General features: G+C 37.9%; 2 protein-coding genes across 4 annotated transcripts in view; one reads left to right on the top strand and one right to left on the bottom strand.

The window, feature by feature from the left end:
- Positions 1-279: 279 nt before the first annotated feature.
- LOC133308506 (pentatricopeptide repeat-containing protein At4g30825, chloroplastic) lies at positions 280-4,146 on the top strand. The gene is made up of 2 exons (XM_061509134.1): positions 280-3,146; positions 3,543-4,146. The coding sequence occupies exon 1, from the start codon at positions 387-389 to the stop codon at positions 3,027-3,029; it is 2,643 nt and encodes an 880-aa protein (XP_061365118.1). The 5' UTR covers positions 280-386; the 3' UTR covers positions 3,030-3,146; positions 3,543-4,146.
- Positions 4,147-4,279: 133 nt separating this feature from the next.
- Positions 4,280-27,040, bottom strand: part of LOC133308494 (DNA-directed RNA polymerase 3B, chloroplastic-like) — a 35,096-nt gene continuing 12,335 nt past the window's right edge. The window contains exons 7-20 of one of the 3 annotated variants that reach the window (XR_009751174.1): positions 24,102-24,215; positions 23,383-23,514; positions 22,537-22,953; positions 22,144-22,194; positions 19,864-19,934; positions 17,520-17,604; positions 17,246-17,398; positions 16,271-16,345; positions 15,727-15,816; positions 14,385-14,432; positions 14,190-14,304; positions 6,363-6,466; positions 5,249-5,809; positions 4,280-4,939 (exon numbers count right to left, since the gene is read on the bottom strand). Coding sequence is in view for 1 of the 3 variants with exons in the window: in XM_061509119.1 (XP_061365103.1) it covers positions 5,699-5,809; positions 6,363-6,466; positions 14,190-14,304; positions 14,385-14,432; positions 15,727-15,816; positions 16,271-16,345; positions 17,246-17,398; positions 17,520-17,604; positions 19,864-19,934; positions 22,144-22,194; positions 22,537-22,953; positions 23,383-23,514; positions 24,102-24,215 (1,566 nt within the window). In the remaining 2 variants the exon portion in view is untranslated. Of the gene's footprint in view, positions 4,940-5,024; positions 5,810-6,362; positions 6,467-14,189; positions 14,305-14,384; positions 14,433-15,726; positions 15,817-16,270; positions 16,346-17,245; positions 17,399-17,519; positions 17,605-19,863; positions 19,935-22,143; positions 22,195-22,536; positions 22,954-23,382; positions 23,515-24,101; positions 24,216-27,040 lie in introns of those variants that run through there. The other 2 variants (XR_009751175.1, XM_061509119.1) reach the window with 2 other exon arrangements.

Raw genomic sequence — 27,040 nt, 5'->3', positions numbered from 1 at the left:
CATAAGAGTATATTTTTCCTTTTTATTTAATAAGAACTTTCAATTTAGCAATTGGATTGAAATTCAATATCCAAAACAAGTTATTACATATTATGACTGAGAAGTACAAATTTATAAAGAAATTGGACCCAATTAAATCGGCCCAACCCAACAAGCCCAGTAGCTTCCGTTTGAACCGAAATAGATTCCAATTATTTAGAGTTTGGGCCCAAAGACGCAAACCGTGTGTAGATATTTTTGTTTCAACCAGCAACAAGAGCAATAGCAAAAGCCACACCACCACAAGACCATCCCTTCAACATGATTACACGATGAGATGAGATGAGATGAGACAAAAATGAAGAAGTGCTTCCACCAATCACAACCACCACTATCATCTCCCCTTCATGGCCTCGTTGGGATTTTCCATCTCTCTCGATTTTGCTTTCGATTCCAAACCTTCACTTCCTTCCCTTTCCCTTTCCACTTCCACTTCCACTTCCACTTCCATTCACCCTCACCCAAAAACGAAGCTTGGAATTCCCGTCGCCGAAGCGAACCCGAATTCCAACCCTCAGGTTCGGAGCACTAAGAAAGCGCCAAAGACAAGCAGAGACTTGAAATTCAGTTACGCAACTAAAAGCAATGTTCCGCTAAACACGGAGAAGTTGTTCACGCACGGTGCTGACGTGGATTTCTCTTCCGTTGGGGTTGAACTGAGCGCGCAGCATTGCAACGCAATCTTGAAACGGCTTGCAGAAGAAGAAGAGAGCGCGAGTGACGGCGCCAAAACGCTGTCGTTTTTCGAGTGGATGAGGAAAACCGGGAAGCTTGAACGCAACGCCGGTGCTTACACCGTGGCTGCACGCGCGTTGAGCAGGAGAGGAGATTGGGAAGCTGCAGAAAAACTTGTTCGGGAAATGAGGGACAAGTTTGGTTCCGAATTGAGTTTCCACGTTTTCAACACGCTCATCTACGCGTGCTCCAAACGCGGTCTCGTTCAATTGGGCGCGAAGTGGTTCCGAACGATGCTATCGTTCGGCGTAGTTCCGAACGTCGCGACGTTCGGAATGTTAATGACCCTTTGCCAGAAGGGATGGAACGTTGAGGAAGCAGAGTTTGCGATTTCGCAAATGAGGGAACATAAAATAATATGTGAATCTGCATATTCTTCAATGATAACAATTTATACCCGTTTTGGGTTATATAAGAAAGCTGAAGGTGTTATTGAGATGATGAAGAGTGATGAGGTTGTTCCTAATTTGGAGAATTGGTTAGTTATGTTGAATGCATATAGCCAGCAAGGGAAATTGGAGGATGCTGAGAGAGTGTTGTTTACGATGCAAGAGGCAGGGTTTTGCCCTAACATTGTTGCTTATAATACTATGATAACAGGTTATGGGAAAGCGTCGAACATGGATGCTGCTCAGAGGATGTTTTTGTGTATGCAGTTTAGGGTTGGATTGTATCCTGATGAAACGACATACCGTTCAATGATTGAGGGTTGGGGTAGAGCTGATAACTATGAACAAGCAAGGTGGTATTATAAGGAGCTTAAGCGGTTAGGGTATAAGCCGAATTCGTCGAATTTGTATACGTTGATAAAGTTGGAAGCTAAACATGGAGATCATGAGGATGGTGCTGTTGGGATCATCATCCTTGATGATATGGTGGATATTGGATGTCAGTATTCTTCTATAATTGGTACTCTTTTGCATGTGTATGAGAGGGCTGGGAAGGTTCATAAGGTGCCTGTTTTGCTCAAAGGTTCGTTTTATCGACACGTTTTGGTTAACCAGAGTTCTTGCTCAACTCTGGTCATGGCTTATGTGAAGCATCAGTTGGTGGAAGATGCTATCAAGGTGTTGAATGACAAGAAGTGGAAAGATCCGCATTATGAGGATAACTTGTATCATCTTTTGATTTGCTCGTGCAAAGAGGCGGGTTTGATGGAGGATGCTGTTAAGATTTTTAGTCAAATGCCCAAGAGCGATGACAAGCCGAACATGCACATCATGTGCACCATGATTGACATTTATAGTGTCATGGGGCTTTTCAATGATGCGGAGGTGTTGTATCTGAAGTTGAAATCTTCAGGTATTTCCTTGGATATGATTGCCTTTAGCATTGTTGTGAGAATGTATGTCAAAGCTGGATCTTTGAAAGATGCTTGCTCTGTTTTGGATGCAATTGACAAGCGACCGGATATTGTTCTGGACAATTTTTTGTTGCGTGATATGTTACGCATTTATCAAAGATGTAACATGGTGGATAAACTAGCTGATATGTACTACAAAATCTCAAAAGATAGAGCGAGTTGGGATCAGGAACTATATAATTGTGTCCTAGATTGCTGTGCTCAGGCTCTGCCAGTAGATGAGCTTTCGCGGCTTTTTGATGAGATTCTACAGCGTGGATTTGCACCTAACACAGTTTCCTTCAATGTCATGCTCAATGTCTTTGGGAAAGCCAAGCTTTTCAAGAAGGTTAGGAGGTTTTTCTGTATGGCTAAGAAGCAGGGCCTGGCTGATGTGATCTCTTACAACACTATCATAGCTGCATATGGGAAAAATAAAGACTTCAAGAACATGTCATCAATGGTTCAGAAGATGCAATTTGATGGATTTTCGGTTTCCCTTGAAGCTTACAATTCGATGCTGGATGCTTATGGGAAAGATGGCCAGATGGAGACATTTAGATCTGTGTTGCAAAAGATGAAGGAATCGAATTGTGACTCTGACCACTACACATACAACACCATGATCAATATCTATGGAGAACAAGGGTGGATTGAGGAAGTTGCTAATGTGCTTACGGAATTGAAAGAATGTGGACTTGGTCCTGATTTGCATAGCTACAACACATTGATCAAGGCATATGGAATAGCAGGAATGGTTGAAGAGGCCGTAGGTTTGATCAAGGAAATGAGAAAAAATGGAATAGAACCTGACAAGAAAACCTACACTAATCTTATCACTGCACTGCGCCGAAATGATAAATTTTTAGAAGCTGTTAAATGGTCGTTATGGATGAAACAGCTGAAATTATGAATTTCATAAAGCTATGACATTATCTGTGTGGTCTTAGACCTCTAACTTCGTTTCTTTGAGGAATAGCATGACCTTAAAGTCCTGCTTGAGTACAGTCTCTGACCTTTAGCTTCCTTGGTGAGATATTAATGTATATCTCGCTGCAAACATAAATAAACAGATATACACACACCCACACACATATTTGTGTTGTAGAATTGGAGTCATTCATTCTTCTGATATTCTATCACATGAATGACTGTTTTTATGATCTTCTAGCAGTACTATCAACTATTCGTATATTTTTAAAATATGTAAATGATGATTCCATGTGAAACCAATTTTGGTTTATTGTCTGATTTTTAAAATGGAGAATTAGTATCGTTCTTGAGTATTTACTTCCACATATAGGTGGTATTATTTTCCTATTCTAATTTTCTAGCACAAGTCCATATTTTTTCTCTCGACATAATGTGTATACTATGTGATTTTGCAAACTGGAAGTTCATTTTTTTTTTTTTTTTTTTATATTAGCTTTCTACATCCATTCTTGTCATGGTAGAGCTCGTGATTGATGATTGTAAGTTCCGAATCTGAGTCCAGATATCATGGATTTTCAGTGGAATAGCTGCTGTATGGGATATTGACTTTAAATAAGGTGTTAGATAAGAAATCGAAGTATGATGAGACAACTTGGAAATATTCTACGAAGACCTTGAAGATATCTCGCTCGCTGCACATGCGTAATATTGAGCACACTCGCATTTTGCAACCAACTGGCGGAAGATAAATTTCATTTAAAGCTCCAATTAGGAGGCACTAATCAGAAAATGTCAGTGAGTCAGTGACAGAGTTTCCAGCTCCAAAAGCAACCTGTTTGAATCAGCAATTGTAATTTTCACTCTGGTATTTGCTCTACAACGGTACTTTGCCACATTACATAAACTAGGTCTGCAGTTCTGTACTCCTATTTCCTACAAGATGTGCTTTTTACATGATTTTTACATGATTTTAATACCTCGAGGCTACGATTATGATCTAATCCCAGAAAGCAATTACTATTATGCTATCAACTCCCACACCTACACCTTAATTGTTATCCTTAATCTTTTTTTTTTTTTAATAATCAAATGGTTGCTGAGTGTTAATTCTTTGACTATTGATGCCCGTGTATTTTTCATCTATACAATGATAATAACTTCTTCCTTTCCGAATACATTCGATATAATTCAAGATTGTATTGGTAAACCTTATATGCAAGAGTTGGGTGTTCTTTTAAAGAAAGAGCCATGATTTTAAAAGAAAGAGCCATGATCATGGTATAATATAGTATAAACTGATAAATTAACCCCACTTCAGAAGTTGGAGTCCTGACCACCATCGTTATCTATGTTTTACAAAGAATATATAAAGAGGCTACCATTGTTTTTGCCCGGGAAACGGATCGCAACAATTACTCTCGAGTCTACAAAGATTCTCACAGCAACCATTTGGACGTCAGAAACTAAAATCTGCATTTTGGGCAGATTTAACCACAATCATAACTCTTGGGCGTGTTGATCGAACTACAGTTTTGGCACTAGTACACAAAACAAGTATCAGGGAGCACAAATTTGTCCACGCTTATGACTTTCCTTCAGTGAATAGCCAAACCAAATTGTTGCCGGCGAAGTGGGGAATCCAAATGCCTTGGTCTTTCCCCACTTTAACTCAGACAAGGCATCGAAAACCATATGCATTGCTCTTTCCTGCCACTTTAAAAGACCTATGTTTGTTAAATGAACGTATCACACCCCTTTTACCACAACAAGAAGCTCTGACAGCAAAAAGACAAGATATGTTGTCCACAAACTGATCGGGGATATTTGCGCTAGGGCAATCTTTATAAAAGTTTTCCTTCAGTTGTTTCAGTACTTTCTGCATCCATAAAACTACGCAAACCATAAGCAGTTTGTTACTTGCAGCTTAAATATATAATGAACTGTATGTTTGATTCATGGCATCAAATTAACCGGATACAGTCCAATTTAAAGCTGAGATAACAGGGATGAACTCTACTATCCTTTTCCATTTCTTCTCAATGTAATTTACATTAATAATTGAATTCAATGAAAATGACTAATATTATTAGAAATAAGAAATAACAGCATGTTTCTATCCCTAATGAACATTGTCGGATCTACTATAATACATCTATCATATATTTCACGTGTAAACAGAAAAAATTCCTTTTGCATTACCAAGATTAGCTCTGGCCGAAGTTTCCGCACTGTACAGAGGATCTGCTGCAAGCATTTAGCACTGGCCACGTCTATTGCTCAGCAGTAACTCAATTCAGGCATTGGAAATCACCAACATTAAAATTTCATGGAGAATTTCCTTCCCTGAATGTTGATTATCAATTTGACGGGTGAGAAAAGCTTTTCTTCTCTTGAACCACCCTTGTGTTAATTAGATCACCTACTCAGTAAAATTCTGAGCATTCTTGCAACATGATTTCTTCAAAAAAAAAATCATCAGAACCTATTTTCTTTCCAGGCCTTTTCCAGAAGCAATGTTGGGTCATTAATGGTTCGAATCTCAACTTCTAAAACAGGACGAATTATGCCCCAGAAATTTGTCCTTGATTTTGCATTAGAAGTAAAGAATGCTTCCATGGAAACTTATAATTGCTGATTGAAGAGAAATGCTCAGTTAAAGAAGTATGGAGAATCAAGAACCTGCCGTAAATCAAAATCACCTCTCTTTGGCAGTGAAGGGAAAGCCAATCCTGGATATGTAGTCTGGAAGCCCTCCAGCAGCTGTCAACAGATCAAAGTTTAATCTCAAGAAGACCAAAGAAAACAACCTATGGGTATTAAACAGGGACAATACGATACTAATGATTTTAGCCAAGTTTAGTTTGAACTCACGTGATGCTAGTTTAATAACAGCCTAAGGATAATTTTTATTTTTTTATTTTTTAACAAAAACATATAGCAGTCCCTTAACTAGTCATCTGTATTAGTATATAGTAGGAGGAGAGGCCTCTGTACATTTTTCCTTTTTCTAATACGAAACTCTTTGCTTTTGCCATTTTTTTCATTCAACAACTTATGTTTTAGATTAAGAAACTCTTTAACTTTACCCACAATATTCTTTGCAATTAAAGTCCAATAAGAACTTGCATATATTTGATAATAAAATAAAATAAAATAAAAATCACTCCCCATTAAATCCTTAAATCCTAACTAGGGAGGGCTGCCTCGAACTCATCCTCTCTATAAATTTGAAAATAAGATAACAAGTAATAATTTTTCTCCATGTATTCTTAAAAATTAAGCCCAAACTCTGCATGATATAGCAAGAACTTACATTTTCAAGTATAGGCATGTTATACAGCTCCACAAATTTTTCTCTAAGAATCTGATTCATTTTCTCAACGTCACATGCGTGTGTCCAAAATGAGTCATGAACCCCTACAAGCATTTATTTCACAAAATTTAAGCAACAAAGTACATGGAAAAAAAAAAAAACATTTCTTTCATGGACATTTACAGCCCACAAAATTTTTCGAAGTTGAGCATCAGCATCAACATCAACATCACCTTTATCCCAAATTAATTGGGATCGGTGGTAGATGAACCCACATGAGAGATACAAAACAGTTGAAAAAATAAAATAAAAATAAAAAATAAAAATAAAATAAAATAAAATAAAATATATATGTATATATATATGTATATATAAATAAAATAAAAGTAAAAAAGAAAGGGACAAGAAGAAGTGGAGGAGATGAAGGGGAAAAAGACTAAAAAATGACCATCTGGAACATAGGAATAACAACGGGTCTAACCCTCCACCATATTTATAGCTTTTCTCCATTCTGTTCTGTTAAGATCCTTGAGGTCACCACCCCAAAAGCTAGCTCAAGGGGTGGGAGTGCCTAAGGCCTTATAAACTCCACATTAGTTGCACATACAACCAATGTGGGACTATATATCTCAACACGCCCCCTCACACAAGAGCCCATTGGGCTTGAAGAGTGGACAATGCAACAGGCCCAGCCTACCTGTGCTAAGAAACGCCACAAGAGAAAGTGGGGGCGGCGAGGCTTTGATACCATGTTAAGATATGTTCTAAGACAAACCGTCCGCCAATCTATATCCCACTCCATTAAATCTTGTTTTACCACCTTCCCCCAAGTAAGTTTCGGCCTACCTCTGCCTCTTTTTGTGTTGAGCTCTTGGTAACAAACTTATGTTCTTACAGGAGCATCCAGGGGCCTTCTCATCACGTGCCCAAACCACCTCAATCTATGTTCTCTCATCTTCTCGGCTACTGGTACTACTCCGACCTTTCGTCGAATATCTTTATTTCTTATCTTATCCATCCTTGTGTAACCACACATCCACCTTAACATCCTCATCTCTGCGACTCCCATCTTATGCTCATGTTGCCTATGTGCTGGCCAGCATTCCGCGCCATATAGCATTGCCGGTCTTACTGCCGTTTTATAGAATTTTCCTTTTAACTTAAGAGGGATTTTGCGGTCACACAAAAACCCAGATGCACTGCGCCATTTCATCCACCCTGCTCTGATTATGTGATTTACATCCTCATCAATCTCTCCACCTTTTTGTAATATGGAGCCCAAGTATTTAAAAGCATCTTTTTTGGGTACCTCTTGACCACTTAAATGCACGGGCTCTTGGTCCTCATCTCGTACCAGAGAAAACTCACACTTCAGATACTCAGTCCTGCTTCGACTTAATGTGAATCCTTTGGATTCCAATGTGCTTCTCCACAATTCAAGTTTTCTATTAACACCCTCCTTGCTCTCATCAATAAGCACAATATCGTCTGCAAAAAGCATACACTATGGCACTTTCTCTTGAATATCTTTTGTTAGTTCATCCATAACTAAGGCAAAAAGATAAGGACTTAGAACCGACCTTTGGTGTACACCTACCGCGATAGGAAAATAACTTGATGTTCCGTTACAAGCTTTTACACATGTAGTAGCTCCATCATACATATCCTTGATTGCCTTTACATACTTTGATGGAACCTTTTTCTTCTCCAAAACCCACCATAAAACATTCCTTGGAACCCTATCGTATGCTTTCCATTAGTTGTCGCATCAAGAAAATGGCTTCCATGGTACATCTTCCTGGCATAAATCCAAATTGATTTACAGAAACCTTGGTATCTCTCCTCAAGCGATGTTCAATAACCCTCTCCCACAACTTCATAATATGGCTTATTACCTTAATGCCTCTATAGTTTGAACAATTCTGTATATCTCCCTTGTTTTTGTAGATAGGCACAATCATACTTTTCCTCCATACATCAGGCATCTTATTTGTTTAGAGAATCTTATTGAAAAGATTGGTCAACCATTTTATTGCCAACTCCCCCAGGCCTCTCCACACTTCAATAGGAACACCATCAGGCCCCAAGGCTTTATTAGTCTTCATCCTCTTTAAAGCCTCCTTAACTTCATGTGTATTAATTCTGCGAACAAATCTTCTATTCATATCATCATACACGTCCTCCAAGTCCACCTCGCTTGTATCTCCATCCCCATTAAACAGCTTGTTGAAGTAGTTCAACCATCTTTCATTTACATCTTCATCTCTCACCAGAAGTTTTTGATTTTCATCCTTGATGCATCTAACTTGGGTGAGGTCTTTACTTTTCTTATCTCTTATCTTTGCAAGTTTATAAATACCTCTTTCACCATCCTTGCTCCCAAGATTTTTATACAACTCGTCGAAAACCTTGCCTCTAGCTTCTCGCACAGCTTTCGAAGTCGAGCATATAAAGTGAAAATATATGTAAATATAATATCAGTCAATTTTTTCGTACTTTTCATTTGGGTTCATCCGCCACCGACCCCAACTAATTTGGATAAGGTTTTGTTGATGTTGATGATGTTGATAATAATAGTCAGATAGCTAAAAGTGGATTTAATAAGTACGGTAGTAACTATTCTAGAGTCTAGATGTGCCTTAAGCATTTCAAATGCAAGTTGATCCAAAGCAAGATCCCTATATCTTTTGTATATTCTATGGAACAGATTTGATACGAAAAAATCGAGAGGTTTGAGATGTAGAAAACAGAAAAAGTATAGAGTCACAGTAATGGAAGAATAACATTTCAACTACAGAAACTATGATATATTAACGTATTTTAGGACCATTCCCACTCATACTTAGAGAATCAACGCTTGAATTCTCTCTCCAAACAAAAAAAAGGTGAGAGCAAGCAATAGAGTTCCTACAAGCAGTTTTCAGAAAATAATCAAGAATTTTATAATACAACCAACTATATTAGTTTCCCTATTTATAATTCAACCAGAAAATTGAATTTCAGCTACAAAATGCATTTTTCCTTAAGATTGTGATAATCTTCACAATTTAAAAGTAACTGATTCCAACTCCATCTCTGCATCTTCAAAATACAATTAAGCATAGAGGCCAAAGACAAAGCAGACAATTTTGTACATTTAAAAAGTCTTGTAAAGAACCAATTCAACCCAAAAGCTTAAGCTGGTGGGTGAGGACCTTTTTAATGGTTTATACTATTTTCTAACACGCCCCCTCACACGAGAGCCCACTGGACTTGAAGGGTGGACAATACACAGCCCCACCTACTTGTGTTAAGAAAATTCCACAAGAGAAAGAGAGGGCGGTGAGGATCAAATCCGGGACACGAGGCTCTGATACCATGTAAAGAACCAATTCAACCCAAAAGCTTAAACTGTTGGGTGAGGCTACATTAATGGTTTTATATAGCTCTAACACGTCCCCTCACACTAGAACCCATTGGGCTTGAAGGGTGGACAATGCACAGGCTCACCTACCTGTACTAAGAAACTCCATAATACTGAATTAATTATTAATTAAATGGGAGGCGGTAAGGATTGAACTTGTGTGTTACGACCCCTAATAATAAAAGCTGAGTCAACAAATGGTTAGTTTGTTATGGGGATAATATTCCCTTTTTCTGTTAAGGGTGTGTTCGATGAGGTTAGGTTAAATGGCTATATAGAGGGAGGGAAATTATCGTAAGGGTATCTGGAATATCTTGGGACCTGGGCATTGGGAGAGTCCAGGGGCTCTATAATTCTCCTGGGTTTATCTTTTCTTTTTTGCATCTTTGTTGTTTCTACCTATAATCTGCCATTGTTGCAAGCTTGGCTGTAACATTACCTTTTCATCAATATTATACCAATAGTTTCATTTCTTTACTATTTCTTTCCATTTCTCTTACTTGGATCCTAACAATTGGTATCAGGGCTCTCCAATCTAGGGGGCTTTGAACCACAGCGTCAGCAATCAGGAAAAAAAAAATGAGAAATCAATTTTATAAAATGAAGATTCCTATATTTTCTGGGGAAGAAGAAGCTTGGGGATGGTTGATTCAAGTTGAGCAGTACTTCAAGGCAAAAGGAATTCCGGATACTGAAAAGCCATCAGAAGCTAGGAAGGCTTTCACCAGTCAAGCTTGAAGCTGGTATCAATACTGGATTTGGTATAATCCTAATGCTAGTAGGTGGACATTTTTAGAAGCTTTCTTCAAGGAATTTCAACCGGAGGTTTGTTTGGAGGATGACGAAACTGGATTAGAGCATGAAATTTTCGACTCTAATCTAAAGTCAGAGGCAAAGATGACACCCTTCAAAGATAAGGAAGGAGAGGGGAAAATCAACGGAATATTTGAGGGAGAAGGTTCACCAACACCACTGCTAGAACAACCATTTGCAGTGATAGAGCCATCGACGCCTGAGTGTAAAAAAAAAATTCAGAATAACATCAACAATGTGAGAGAGTATCTCAAGTGAAGGTTCTTCTACTTCCACCTGCGCTGGTGGTTGACCCATCCCCGCTGTCAGAACCATCGGACTTGGACCTAAAAGGTGGTGCGTGGCGACTAGGAGTTGGAACAAGAGTGATGGCTGGGCATGAATGTGAAACGCGTGAGCAGGATGCAACAGAGAAGAGAGACGCATCTAGGTCAATGTAGGAATTGGAACAAATTTTAGAACAGGCTCAAATTGAGGTGTTGTCTTTTCTAGCCTAACTCAGAGGTTTTCTTCTATATTGTTAAGAGTGTTAGTGTTAATAGTGTAGAAGTCCCACATTGAGTGTGTCTCTTTGTATTCTTCAATTGGTTTGCTATATAATAGCACGAATGTTGTGTAGTTTAATACAACAAAGATTACTATCATTTCCTCTTGTATCTATGATATTCAACATGGTATCTAGAGCCTAACAAGAGGAATCTTAATCCGTTTAACTTAGCTCTATTTTTCATAATTTCAATATGGTTATAGAGAGATATCACCCTCCTTGAAGGATTCTCGTTGCTATTTCTTTTTCGGGTTTTTCTTAGTATGCTCTGTGACTGCAGCTTAGACTGATCTGTCACATCAGAAAAGAATGATCCTTGAGAAGTTGTTGGGTTGACCACCGTTGTCGTTGACCGCGTCGTCCACCGTTGATAGCCGTCTCTGGCAACTTTTCCGATGACTTTCCGGCGACTTTTTCGGCGATCCACCACTGTCTCTGACGACTTTTCCGACGACCCACCGCCGTCTTCGGCGACTTTTCCGATTCCGCGAAGCTTTGTTTTTCTTTAATCTTCTTTCTTCCCAAGATGGAGTATTTATACTATTCATCATCCATCTTGAGGGGGAGCACTGTCCAAGTTGCTGATGTTGTCTCCGCTGATGTTAATTCCGACACCGAAGTTCCTCTTGAGGGGGAGCACTGTCCATGTTGCTGATGGTCATTCTAGCACAATTGTCTTTGCCGATGATAATACCGGCACTGTTTAGAAGTTCCTCTTGAGGGGGAGCACTGTCCATGTTGTTGATGGTCATTCCAGCACAATTGTCTTTGCCGATGATAATTCCGGCACTGTTTAGAAGTTCCTCTTGAGGGGGAGCACTGTCCATGTTGCTGATGGTCATTCCAGCACAATTGTCTTTGCCGATGATAATTCCGGCACTGTTTAGAAGTTCCTCTTGAGGGGGAGCACCGTCCATGTTGCTGATGGTCATTCCAGCACAATTGTCTTTGGCGATGATCATTCCGGCATCTTCCATGTTGATGTTCATTTCGACGCCATTTTTAGCACATTGTTGATTTTTGGTTTCTCATTTAGGAGATTTATTTTGATGTTAAGTTACTTGATCTTTCTTGTAATAAGCTTGTAGCATAGTCAAGGGGAAACCACGACTGCTCACCAACTGTTAAATGAAATGTCTGAGAGGGATCTTGATGCTGATGTCCTGGTCAGCTCAGTTGTCTTTGCCGATGATAATTCTGGCACCATCCATGCTCTGATGTCCATTCCAGCACTGTCTCTTTATCAGCTCTTCAGACTGATGGTCATTCCAGTTGATTTGTTGTACTTAGTCATTTCATTTCGTTGATGTAGCATTGTCGTTTTTGGTTCCTAATGGGAGTATCATTTATGTATCAAGCTTGTAGCATATGATCTATATGCTACAGCTTGAGGGGGAGTGTTAAGAGTGTTAGTTTTAATAGTGTAGAAGTCCCACATTGAGTGTGTCTCTTTGTATTCTTCAATTGGTTTGCTATATAATAGCACCAATGTTGTGTAGTTTAATACAACAAAGATTACTATCATTTCCTCTTGTATCTATGATATTCAACATATATGATTCTGTTTTGTTGAAAGATTGGGCCTGTGAGCCCATGAATCTACTTGAGGTAAGTGAAGTTAAAGAATATGGGCAGCAACTAAATGTGTTGGGCTGGACCACCGAAGAACCAAAAATTGTAAATAAGCCCTTGGGGTTAGTCATGGACCCACTAGTTCATGTTTCCCAACACCAAACCCTAGTTTTCTTGATTGGCAATGGGGACAGCTGCAGGAAACAATGTGTGACGCAATACGAATTTACGCGAGTGGCGACGTGGTGCAAACGTGAACAGGGGCAGAAGACGGCAAAGAGACAGCAGCACACGATGGGCACGAACAGACGCGATAAGCACGAACAGGGGACGCCTCAACAGACACGAGTGCAGCAACGGTGAGCGGAGATGACGCGACAGAAGCGGATGGCAGAACGGCGACGACTAACGGAGCGGGTTGCTAGAGCGTTGCAGCTCTAAGATAGGCGGCGGCTGTTTGCTGAAAGGAACCCTTGCGAACACTTGAAAGTTGGAAAGTGTATTGTATTTTGTTGTGTATAAAACTGTACAAGAGTCCTCTGTTTAAAGAGGTTAAATGACCTAATGGGCTAAGCCCAAATAACCTTCTAGAATAATAAAATAATAATAATAAAACTAATATTATTTCTAACACGAAATAAGAGGGCAAGACAGAGACTTTGGGAATGTTAACTTCTTGCTCCAAACAGCACTAACAAGTGAATTTTTAAATGTCATCGATGGGCTGTCTAGCAAAGAAATTCTTTTAAAAGTCAGGGAGTGGACCAAGAAAAGTGGAGATAGAATCAAGGCCTTAAAGGTTCTGGTGTTGAAGAGTGACGAAGAGACGATCGGAAAAAAGCAATGGGATCCCGGTGAAAGTTATCACACTTCAAGCAAACAATGGGATCCGGGTTGAAGGTTTTGAGGGTTGAACTTCACCTTGAGGACAAGGTGAAAGTCTGGGGGGGGAGTATTGTTATGATCCCTAATAATAAAAGCTGAGTGAGCAAATGGTTAGTTTGTTATGGGGATAATATTCCCCCTTTTTCTATTAGGGGTGTGTTTGATGAGGTGAGGTTGAAGTGGCTATATAGAGGGAGGGAAATTATTGTAAAGGTATCTGGAATATCTTGGGACTAGGGCATTAGGAGAGTCCAAGGGCTCTATAATTCTCCTGGGTTTATCTTTTCTTTTCTGCACCTTTGTTGTTTCTATCTGGAATCTACCATTATTGCAAGCTTGGCAGTAACATTTCCTTTTTGATCAATAGTTTCATTTCTTTACTATTTCTTTCCATTTCTCTTACTTGGATCTTAACACCATGACATGAGGCCTTGATATCATGTAAAAAACCACTTCAACCCAAAACCTTAAGGTGTTGGGTGATGGCCTTTTTAATGATTTATATTATTCTCAAACAAGTCTAATAAACTAATATTGAAATTTATTAACATTAAAGTCAATTTTCACACAAGTTTATTATTTCAGTGGTGAAACGAGATTTTCCAACCTGCAAAACGTAGCCCAGCATCACTGCAGGCTAGAGCAGTCATCATCATGTGTGAACTATCCAGTGAATGAACAAAATTAGGAGGAAATGCACTTCTCTGTTTCTTCACAGATACCTAGAATACAAATAATTTAAATAATGAAAATACTTCAGAAAAAAAAAGGAAACTGGAATATAAAGATTATGTATACTTACTTCACTACCCTCCCTCTGCAAAGCCAAAATCTGAAGAGATGTTCTGATCTGCAGTCCAGGGTGAGATTCTTTATTGTGGAGATTCAAAATGGGCCAAAACGTTTAAAATCCATATAATTTGATTCAAATCTATAATCATTGGGACCTGTATGGGTTTCCATAACTAATACTATCAACAGAGTACACTATACTGCACGCATCTATGTTGCTGAAAACTAGAGTTTCCCAATATTTGGACAGTACTTTGAGATGCACAACTCAACAGAATATTTTTATGGCTTACTGGCCAGGACGACATTTAATAGGAAATATCAGATTGTCTATATCCAAGCAATTCCAAGTGCAATGGAATGTAATGTCCACCATCACAAAGAAGCAACCTTACCTAATATTACTCAAAAGGCTTTCCCTCCTTAGTTTCCTAATATTAGAGATTGTAAATTCCTATATTCCTATTATTAGAGATTGCAAATCATGCAAAAATAGGAGCATTTGAGGATTTCCTCAAGCATTCAGAAATTACTCTTTCACAATATAAATAGAGCTTAGTACTTTGTCTTTTGTAACACATCCTTCACATCAAATCAATATCAATTTTAGATTATTCATAGTCTCTTTTCTCCTTCACTACCTAAATCGCTTTAATGTCATCAGAGAGAAATATATTTATGTAATGAGATGTGATACAAAACACAAACCTAAGAGTAAACCAAGTACCAGTGTAGTACAATGAGTACAAGCTAAACGCAATTATGCCACTTATCCTAACACAACAGAAATTCTAATATTCCAACACTTCCAATCAATCCATTTATGAAGCTCTCAGCTCATTACAAATAAATACACTTAGAAAATAAAAAAAATATATAATGGGCTCAATAAACCAGTTTAAAAGGTGTCCCGAACAATGCTGGAGAGACAGCGCAGAAAAATGAGCCATCCCAAACACTATTGACTACTAGAGAGACCATAATATGAGCACTACTGCAAAGATAACACAGTGAGAAGATGGATGAATTGATGTACAGCCAACTTAGAACGACACCTGCTCAAGAAAATGGCAATACACCAATAATTGCACCCCACTGGTTATGCTAGCATGCTAAAGAGGGATCCACATTATGCATCCATCTATTGCATCAAGTCACAAAGTTACCAATATACTTCTTTAGTGAGATTGCATATAATTTTAAGTCTTTCAAATATTAAAGCTTGTTGTATCATTCCTTTAACTGCTAATATTCATTGTGTATTTTGTAAATTGGTTTTTACCTCTGCCACTGTAAAGTATATCAATACCTAAAATAAATAAAGAAAAAAAATCTGTATATAGAAGGCTCACCAGATGACGTTCAGCTTTACAGTATGGTTGTATAACAGGAAGACCAAGAGGAGTGGTCCAACAAACAGCCTGGTTTTCATAAGCAATCACCTGTAAAATGTTTCAGACCCCCACCTTTCAGGAAACGAGACAAAGGAAGGAAAAATATACCCATACCAGAGACATATAACAGATGCATAAACCCACATGCAAAAGTGCCAAGAGTAACTGTAAAGAACCAATTCAACCCAAAAGCTTAAGCTATTGGGTGAGGCTATATTAATGGTTTTAAATATCTCAACACGCCCCCTCACACGAGAGCCCACTGGGCTTGAAGGGTGGACAATGCACAGGCCCACCTACCTGTGCGAAGAAAGAAATTCCACTAGAAAGAAAGTGGGGGACGGCGAGGTTCGAACCCGGGACACGAGGCTCTGATACCATGTAAAGAACCAATTCAACCCAAAACCTTAAGCTATTGGGTGAGGCTATATTAATGGTTTTAAATATCTCAACAGTAACCAACAGCATCATTCCGAGTATAACATGCAATACGATAGCTAACCTTTGCACAATCACCAAGCCAACCCATAATGCCACGCGCAGCTTCAAATACTTCTCCAAGGGCAGCCAATGTCACCTATAGAAATTAAGTTTGACAATGTTGACCAAACGTCCTAATATGACTCAGAATGATCAGAGCATCTAACAACAACATCCAGAAAGCTGATGGAATGTCTAAGCATGTCTTTTCTCATATATTTTCGCACCAAAACCATTAGCAACTAAACAGTTGGATAACCAACTAAAAATACAATACCATACAATACTCCATCTTAAATTCACTATCTGAGTTTCATTTTGATTGCATTACATCTAAAAAGTACCCATGTCTTTCTTTCTCTCTAAAAAAAAAAAAAATCCTTTATATTTTTTGCATAAAAGAAGAGATCTTTTTAGAAAGAATACTTCTCTGTTTTATTCTATTAAGTATTAGGGAACGGATCTACTTACCACCAAAAAAGTTTACAACTCTTACAACCAATTTAATCACCGTTGATTTCCGTCAATCTAACGGTTATAAATTAATAACATTTATTGTGTCACATTTATTAATTCCCAATAAATTATAACCATTAGATTGATGGAAATCAACGGTGATTAAATTGGTTGTAAGAGTTGTAAACTTTTTTGGTGGTAAGTGGATCCTCCCCCTAAGTATTAACCATTCCACAAAAGCAATGATCTCATACTGCAACAATAAAATTGCACATCAAGGCAACTATTGCAATATGTGAAAATACTGAGGGAATTGTATTTCATTGATTCTATCCAAATGTGGGAGTTTACAGTATATACATAAAGTCCTAACTGATGAAACCGAAACTAATTAATTACAATAATGGGCCTTAATCAGGAAACTAATTAGTGGGATCCTAATTTACTCATTCCAATTAATTATATAATAATTTGAAATTCAAATTATTCCACACAATCTGTAACAGCTAAAATTCTAGCATATAAGGTGGCTGATACTCACCTTAGCAGCATAGCAAGCTGCAGTAAATAAAAGTCTATCATCAGTAATGAGGCCTTTCTCCTGTAATCTTTTCTTGATTTGCTCTCGTGCCCCAATAAAAGTAACACCATAAACAGAAGTCATCACTGTCTGTTTGACCAGTTTCCTATCAATCTGAATACTTCCAAAAGTTATGAGCAGGACAACACAGAAAGAGACCATAACCAATTGCTGGAGTATAAATTTTATCATTTAACAATTAGCACAACTTTGAAACTTCAAAATCAAGACTGACCTGATCAATTAACACCTTCGCTAACAGAGCGTTAGGATAAGTATCTGGGTCTTTGTTGCTGTCTTTTCTCATTATATCATAAACCCTGCTCATATTACAATTTAAGTGACAATAAAATATTAATTGTCCATAGTAATGAAGACAAAGATCAACTGTACACCCACAGGATGAATCATGAAAGTTCTTTAATGAGTTGTAAAACTTACTCAAGCAAAGTAGGTCATGAGGTAAGATTTTTTTAAAAATGCAACCACCTTAGTGAAAAACACAAAAACATGTAAACTCATACTTGTAAATAGCCCCGCTTTAGTGGAGTTGCATTGCGGTGCAGCGGCCGGCCGCCACAGACCGCTGCGACGGTCAAGCGAAGTGTAGCGGATGTAGCGGCCGCTATTGCAGCTGAATCGCGGCGCTATTGCGCTGCTACAGTAATTTCTGCAAAAGTGTCCTCGTCGTAGAAGGAAGAGATTTACAACTTAGATATAAGTGAAAGTGAAGATGAAGATTTGGATGTTAATGATTTTAATTATGATTAGTTCCTTAAGTTCTTTGATTTTGACATTTCACTTAAGTGGCAGTTTGAATTTTGGCTAATTTTGCCACTTTATTTTGTTGTGTTACATTATTTGAGACTTTAATTTCTTCAATTTGCTTATGATTTGAATTTTAATGTTTGAAATCATTTATGTTTGAGTTTGAGATTCTTCAAATTTGTTTTTTATCTCACATTTTCATATTTTAAGTTTTATATTTGTGGAGTACAATATAGTGTATCACTTAGATACACTTTGCACAGTAGCGTTGTAGTGCTACCTGCTATAACGCTATAGCAGTTTGGAGGGTCATCCGCTACGCGCCGCTATCCGAGATTATAAGTATGCATAAACTTACAAGCAGAAGCATTGTGTTAGAAACCAAATCAAAATACTCAGTTGGGATAAAACTATTGTATTATACCTCGGAATACTGGTACAATAATCTACCTGCACCAGTACAATGAACGATAAAGACTGAAACAGTAGAAAGACACTATGGTGTTCTCGAGAGACCCTACACTCTCCCTCACTGTCCTGTACCTATTTTCCTGCCTCTATCTTCTCCCCATCTCCTTTCTGATAGCTATACAGGTCAACATTCCCTCGATTCCCCTTGATTTCCTTACTAGAAACATTTTAGATTAATCACTCAATTTCCCTTGATTGCCTATTAAGCAATCCATTACATTAATCATTCAATTCTCCTTGATTGCCTCTTTGCACTCTTTCCTAATATAAGCCTTAGTAATAGGTTGTTTCCTAACAATACTTTCTCCCAAAGCCTTCACCTTATCCTTAAGGTGAGAGGTAGGAAACTCTTCTTGTAGTCTCGTCCCACCAATGTCTGGGAAGTCCTGACATTTAATTAGGACTTCAGCTATACCCATGGGCATGATTCTATAATCCAGTACCTCTACAGGCTGCATCTTGACTTCCCATTTGTCAGATAGGAAAGCAGGTAATGGTTGACTCTATGCAGGAACATGAATAAATTTCTTAAGCAGTAAGATATGGAATACAGGGTGCAGACAGCTGCCAACAGGTAAGTTCAATTTATAAGCAATCTAGCAAACACATTGAAGGATCTCAAAAGGCCCATAAAACCTGGGACTAAGCTTTCATTAACCTTCTTTGCTAATGATTTGAGTCTATAAGTTGAATTTTTAGGTAGAATAAATCTCTAGGTGGGTAGCACACATCCCTTCTATGCTTGTAACCTGCAATTTCATCCTGTTCTGGGCCCTTACAATGTTATGTGAGCTCTGATGCCAATTTTAGAAACTCAATCAAAACACTCTTAGTAGGGGTAAATTTACTGTATTATTCCTCTAAGAATATTGGTATCACTATGCTATCAGTACCAATGTGATCCGCTTACAATGAACAATAAATATTGAAACTGGAAATTGATTATATAGAGTATTCGAGAGACCCTGCACCCTCCCTCATCACCATCCTCTACTTATTTTCCTGCCTCTATCTTCTCCCCATCTCCTTTCTATAGCCATACAGGTCAACTTCTCTCCCGATTCCCCTTTATTGCCTTACTGGAAATGTTACACAAATCATTCAATTTTGCTGGACTGCATCTCATGCAATGTTACATTAATCATTCAATTCTCCTTGATTGTCACTCTACTTTCTTTCCTAATATAAACCTTAGTAATAGCTGGTTTCCTATCACATTGCATTTTACATTCCTCAACATAGTAAGATAATTGCGTGAAAGGTTTTGAGCACAACATAATGTAGCATGAAACAGCTTCAAATGCAAAACACATAAATTGCTGAGAATGAATTTAACATACTTAACCGCAATCTCGGAGTAAACATCAGCGGGTTTCTCTTTGGCAACCAAGTTAACTGCAGCAGCCTCCAGCTGAAAAAGCACATTTAGTCCAATAAAGAAATAATAGATGTCACTCAAATTAATCAGAAACAGCAAATATTACAGAATAATTTATCACTTTAACCACACAAGTAACAGAAGGCAGTTGATCAAGTCTTTGTAGCAAAGAAGAGATTATATGTATGTAGGACAAATCATAGTAGTCAATAGCGGCGCTATTGCGCCGCAAGCCGCGCCAGTTGCGCTTCGCGGAGCTTCGCCGTAATCATTCTCGCTGCACCGTACCAGATCGCAATAGCGGTCGTTGCGGCCGCATTTGCAGCCAAATCTCGCCACAACAGTGCCTTTTTATGATTTTAACCCTAACTCAATCTCCCTTTCTGCCTCTCTCTGTTGTGTGTCTCTCTTCTGCCTTTCATGCTCTCTATATCACGCTCGTTTCTTCCCTTCTCTACTTCTCTCTTATAGTATTGAAGTTCAATGCGGAAACCATGAATGAAGAAGCAAAGCTTTGTGTGAGAGAAAGAGTGAGAGAGAGAGAGAGCAGATAACGGAGAAAAAGTGAGAAAAATAGTAATAGAGAGAGAGAGAGAGAGAACAGATGAAGGAGAAAAAGAGAAACTGTGAGAGAGAACGGATGAAAGAGAGAAAGTGAGAAAGAAAGAGATTCTGATCTATCTTCATTCAAAGAAAAGAAAAGTACATTTGTCAGAAAAGTGATTCACAAGTCACGGTAACCAAGTAACCTGGTTGGTTACAGTAACAGAGGGTAAAACTATTTCTGTATCCCAAAAAAAAAAAAAAAAGAATGCATCATTAAAAGGTAACTAAAGTAAAACAATAAAGTATTATTTGTATTTTTTTAGGTGTTATTAATTTTTTAATAATTTATTATGTTACATATACACACACACACACATATATATATAATTTGTTTTTGGGTTTGGTGTTTGTCATTTTAAATGACATAAGTTATATCATTTTAGGAGAGAGATAGAGACAGAAAAACGAAAATCATGGGAGAGAGAAAGTGGATGGTTTTTTTTAATTTAAAATTCAAATAATTTTTTTTGTGTCTGTCTCTCTCTTAAAATAACATAACTTTAAGTCATTTAAAATGAGAAACACTTTTCCCTTTGTTTTTTTAATATATATTTTTTCCGCTATTTCCGCAACCGCAATCCGCAATAACGCTATAGCGGTTTTGAGGGTTGGCCGCAATCCGCATTTGATAACTATGGGACAAATTAATTAGCTCTGCACTGACTAAGATCATGGTAGCCGTTTTAGAATTAGTATTAATAACAAACACTTTAATTGCCATAGAAAAGTAATTAATCATAAACCATCACAATCATGAGTCATTTCATGTGATACTGATCATTGACTCGTATCAGGAAAATAGAACATCAATATAAAAACAAGTCAATTGACTCAATTTTAAGTAGATCCAATCCAATATACCAGAAAGGGAACAGAAAGAGTAATAACCACATTTAACTAGAAGCATGGTGATGCACATAAATTTAATAACCAAGGGTTGGGAGAATGGGAAAGCAATTAACAAATTATAATGATAAGATTGCTATCACTTAATGTAAAATTACTGGCCACAAAATTGAATAAGCTACCTGACATGGAGATATTATCATTTGAAGGTAATGAAGCAGCTAAAAATTCCCAAAATAATTGGAAAAAAAAAGGAAGACAATTTTTCTATTTATTGAATAAGCTGTGTTATATGATGTCGCATGAGTACAAGATAGTGGTTATATTAATACACCAAAATGATATTTGTCGAAGACTCACTTTTTTATAAGCTTAATCTACTAGGCAGAGGCCCATTAATGATTTTACCTCTGTAACACATCCATTTAAGCAAAGCTCTTTGGCTTAAAGCATGGACAATGCATAGACCTGCTCTCCACCGTAATTATGAAGAATGAGGTAGTAAGGATTGAAATTGGTCATAAAGACTCTACTACCATGTCAAGGACTGCATTGCCTAAAAGCTTAAGGCATTAGGTAGAGGCCCATGATTCATGAATGATTTTCTCTCTAACAATACTACCATGTTCAATGTCACAGTGACTCAAGGAAAGATACTAAAGAAAACTACATAAAAACATTATATAATACTGAAATCATCACAAACCAATTATATAACTCTAAAAAAGAAAATACAGATTATACTAGGACTGGTAGCAAAAGTGAAAAAATGAGATATAAGTAAACCTACATTATTTCTTCCCAAAGCTGCATAGTGCTGTAAGCCATTGCAGGAACCATCCTAAAAGTAAATTAGAGCAGAATCACTAACAAATATATTTCAAAAACATGAAATACGACATACGGTGATTGAATAAAATATGAAGTTTTGAAACCAGAAAAATCCACAATGCATTCACTTTGGTTCCGAATTTCAAGTTTCCCCATCGTTTTTTTTTTTGGTTTTCCCTTTCATTACATGTTATCTTCTAGATAGTAAAATTTTATAGGAGATCTTACACCAATATTACTCTGTCTCGAAGTTCAATAGGAGAGCTTGGAGTCAATTTGGTTAATCCCAAAAGAATTCTGCAAAAACGGCTTTTTTTCCCACTTCTTTTAAGGCTTCCAATGAAGAATTTACCTGATGGATTGGGAGATGCGAGATAACAGAATTTGGTGATGAGCTTCTTAAGGCTTCTGATAGATTAATACAAGCAGCAAGGCACTGGAAAGGATCCTCAGCCGTTAACCACCAACGATTTCCATTAGAAGGGTTATCAGCAGAGTCAAATATATCATGGATATGATTCTCCACAAATCCTAGGCGTCCATCATAAGACAGCTTTTCAATACCACCACCATACAAATTTGCTAAATGTATCTTCAGCCATCGTAGTCCAGACTTTCCCAATGGTCGCCCTTCAGCAAATTCAAGTAGTCCTCGACATAGATCAGAACCTAAATGATTCAAATGAGGATGCATAGGATATGCTCTGCCACGAAAGTCAAGATTGTGCGGATAATAAAAGCATTCCTCATCTTTCATTTTTCGTGCCACCTGTTTCAGAGTTATTTTCTTGAAATTAGTGCTTATCTGAAACATGGGATAGATTTGAACATGAATATAGAAAACTTATGTCATTCATGATCATATTGAGCTAACAAAACTTTGAGAATCAAAACTAAGTATGCATTTGGATCCTTTCATTTGAGTATGTCAGGTGAAGAGAGAAATAGAAGCAAAAATCCTACATAGGGCTCCAAAAATTTATCCTGTGCAGGATCTCTGTGTTTGTCTCCATGGACATGACCTTATCATATGAAAAATTCACACGAGAGAATCGAAACTCATCTAAGTACATCCTATTAAGCAAGCTGTAGGCGAGATCATAGGTAACTGATATAACTAAAATTGGAATTTTCAGTTTTTCTCGATTGTTCGAACATAGCATAGAAAAATACTTCACATTGCGGGGGAAGATCTTACAGAAAGCTTCAATTCGGTGTCACATCTTTGAGAATGCCTCTCTAGATTAATTTTTTTTGCCTTCCTTACTCTGCATTTCCACTCCTGAATTTGTTTTGAATCCTCTACTAGCGGCTTATCCGGTATAGGAACCTACAAGTCAAAGAAGAATATATGTAGGCCAGATTAATTACATAGTAATAGATAACGTTAAGAATTCATTATAGGATTGTAAAAAACAATCTGCAGAACTTTTTCGAACAAGTATAGGGATTTGGCAACAAATGATTTTGGAAATTTCATATCATGATTGCTCATGACTCATTGAAATCTCAATTACAAAGCTTGGTTGTTTAAGGACATCAAGTGATTCAAATATCACCATCAAGAGGTGAATATATGTATTAGTTTATGTAAAGCTCCTTTTTATTTAGCTTTGTAGTCTAATGATCAAAAGCAAGAGGTAAACAGAAAAAATAAGGAAAGAATACAATCATTCTTTTATGAAGACTTCAAAATCTGTCCTATATATCTGGGAAACAGCCTTTTTGTCAAAATACAAGGCTAAAACTGTGTATAATTGACTCTCACCCCCTACCCTCACAAAATCAAGGAGCCTTGTGCACTAGGTCTACCCCTTTTTTTTGTTTATCGGCCTTTTCTAACATAGAAGAAACAACTCATTTAGAAGGACAGGAGAATATCGCAAGTAATCCATTAAATTGTTTATATATGCTTACATCTTTACAATCAACCAGTCCTGCGATGTTACCTCCTTCAGCCCAGATAGACTCCACAACTCTAAATAATTTTCTATTTATTCGCCATTTGGTACTGCCAAGAACATCCAAGGCCTGCACAAATGTTTCATTCAAAGAAGGATAGGTCAAATTTATAAACAAGACACATTAAATTCATACTAAAAAAGGAAAAGCAATAATACCAAAAAAATTACACCTTTTTGTTGGGAAAATGGATTGAGTTTTCAGAGAGATGAGAAAAAAAGAGACAGGAAAGGAAAAAAAATGACTTTGGTAATATTGAATTACAAACAAAGAACAAAGAAAAGAATTCTCCTTCCAAGGGTTTTCCCTTTCTACAACAGAGCCAATTTTCAGTGTCCAAATGATAACAAATCAGAATCCCCACTCTTTTACCCTCTCCTTCTATTTAAGCTAATTTTCTACTTCTACAACTTTAACCACCTAACAATCTATTAGTGTTATCCCCTTGATATTCAACCTTCTCCTCAAGGTTGGATTGTTGGAATCTGAGTGCTAATGGTTTGCATGTCCATTTCCCAAGTGGCCTCAACCATTCATGGTAAATTCAGCCCTTGATCCACCATAGCCAAGTAGCCAACATGATTTCCCACCCCTTTGCACCTCTTTTTGCCAATATTCCCATCCTCATAGCTCCTTTCTAACACCACTTCCGGCAAACTCGATTGCATTATGAACTAGACCCTCTTCATTCATGTGTTAGAAGTTTGCTGCCATTAACTTCACCTAAGCTAGAATTGTCATCTTGGGAATTGGGTCATGGCCCAAGTCCCTTATATGGAAATATCTTCAATACTCCCATAGCACCGAAGACTAGTGCATCATTTATTGAAATTGGAAAAAAGTAATACAACTGACTTTACCTATTTTACCCACCATTTTATGTTTAATACCACCCAAGTCCCATTTTTTCCTATTTCTAGTAAAGGAGTGTTGTTGAAATATACAAAACCATTAATGTAGCCTCACCCAACAACTTTTTGGTTGAATTGGTTCTTTACATGGTATCAGAGTCTCGGTGTACCGGGTTCGATACTCACCGCCTCCCACTTTCTTTCTTGTAGAAAATCAAAATTCAAACATGTTTTCGTTTTTATTTCCTATTAATTAGCATTCATTATGATTGATTAGGATTGATTGTGATTGATTAGAATTGATTGTGATTAGGATTGATTAGTCATCGCTTAGTCATTCTTAGCGATTCTTTCTTGTATAAATACTCACTCATGTAAATTATTCAAGATCAATATATATATTCAAGATCAATATATAGAAACTTCTTTTCAATATGGTATCAGAGCTTGAGGTTCGATCCTCACCGCTCCCCACTTTAAAGTGGAAGCACAAAAAAGGTAAACCAAAGATTGGGCCTGTTGCATAATCCACGCTTCAAGCCAAGAGGGCTCTTGCGTAAGGGGGCGTGTTGAGATATATAGTCCCACATTGGTTGAAGAGCAACTAATGTGAGAGTTTATAAGACCTTAGGCACTCCCACCCTTAGAGCTAGCTTTTGGGGTGGTGTATCCCAAGGTTCTTTAACATGGTATCAGAGCGGGTTCGTTCCTACCCTAATTCAAATCTGAAATAACCATCCAAACACTTCCATCATCGTCAAACACCTCCTAAACACCTCCTTGAATCTGTCCAACACAGAAACCTAGTCTACTAACCTCCGATCAAGAAAGTGAGGTGACCATTCGACTCAGAAGGATCCGACGAGTCGACCGCCGCTGGACCCATCGCCGTCAACCGCCGCACGCGCCGTCACACGCGCGGCCAATCTCCGACGCGTGAGCTCCACGCGCCGCCTTCCCAACGTCTTTTTCCGCCGCGACTTGCACAAACCTTCTCGCCGGCTTCTCCCCTTCCTGTTCCAGAGGTCAGATCAAAAATTTACAAAACTTGATTTTTTCATGAACGGTCAACCCTTCTCTTTCTATTCATGGCTTCCTCAAAACACTCTTCCGCCTCCTCATCTGCCCCAAATTCTCAGTCCTATGGAGACAACTTAGGATTGCAGATCACCAATCACCGGTTGAACGGTAAGAATTTTCTGCAATGGTTTCAATCAGTTAAGTTGGTCATCCGGGCAAAGGGTAAGATGGGCTATCTTGAGGGGAAAATTAAGAAATCTACTGATGACAAGGTTGATGAGCCTCATGAATCCTCTGATGGTGTCTTTCTTACCAAGACTCAGTTTGAACAACTTCAGAGACTTTTGACTCAACCTCCTAAGGCCACTAGTCATGTGGTCCAGCAAGGTACAGCTTTCCATGTTGATAGTCAAAATCATTGGATCCTTGATTCTGGAGCCTCTGATCATATGACAGGTAATCTTGGCTTGTTTTGTTCATACACTCCATATTCTGAACCTTCTCGGGTCAAGATCGCCGATGGCAGTTTTTCCCAGATTGCGGGACACGGAACTATTAAACTTTCTGAGCTGATTACTTTGACATCAGTTCTTTATGTTCCTTCTCTGACTTGTAATCTCATTTCCATTAGCAAGCTCACCTCTGAGTTGCATTGCTTTGCTAAATTCTTTCCACATGGTTGTGTTTTTCAGGAACAGGACTCGGAGAGGATGATTGGCAGTGCTAGAGAGGATGGTGGACTTTACTACTTTGAGGAGGATGTGACTCATGAAGCTGTTTTCGTAGAAAAAAACTCTATATTTCCTTTTGATTCATGTAATGATGTTATGCTGTGGCATCGTAGGCTAGGCCATCCAAATTTTATTTATCTTCAGAAGTTGTTGCCAAACTTATTTATTAATAAAAGTTCAAGTTTGTTTTCTTGTGATATTTGTTAACTTGCCAAGCATACTCGTGCTCATTATCCTTCTAAGGTTCACCATGACTCTTCCCCATTTTCCTTAATTCATAGTGACATATGGG

This window comes from Gastrolobium bilobum, unplaced genomic scaffold (genome assembly GCF_033153095.1).
Source record: "Gastrolobium bilobum isolate Gb01-03AN ecotype WA unplaced genomic scaffold, APGP_CSIRO_Gbil_v1 utg11162, whole genome shotgun sequence".
NCBI lineage: Eukaryota > Viridiplantae > Streptophyta > Magnoliopsida > Fabales > Fabaceae > Gastrolobium > Gastrolobium bilobum.
This window is presented reverse-complemented; position numbering and strand designations above follow the sequence as displayed.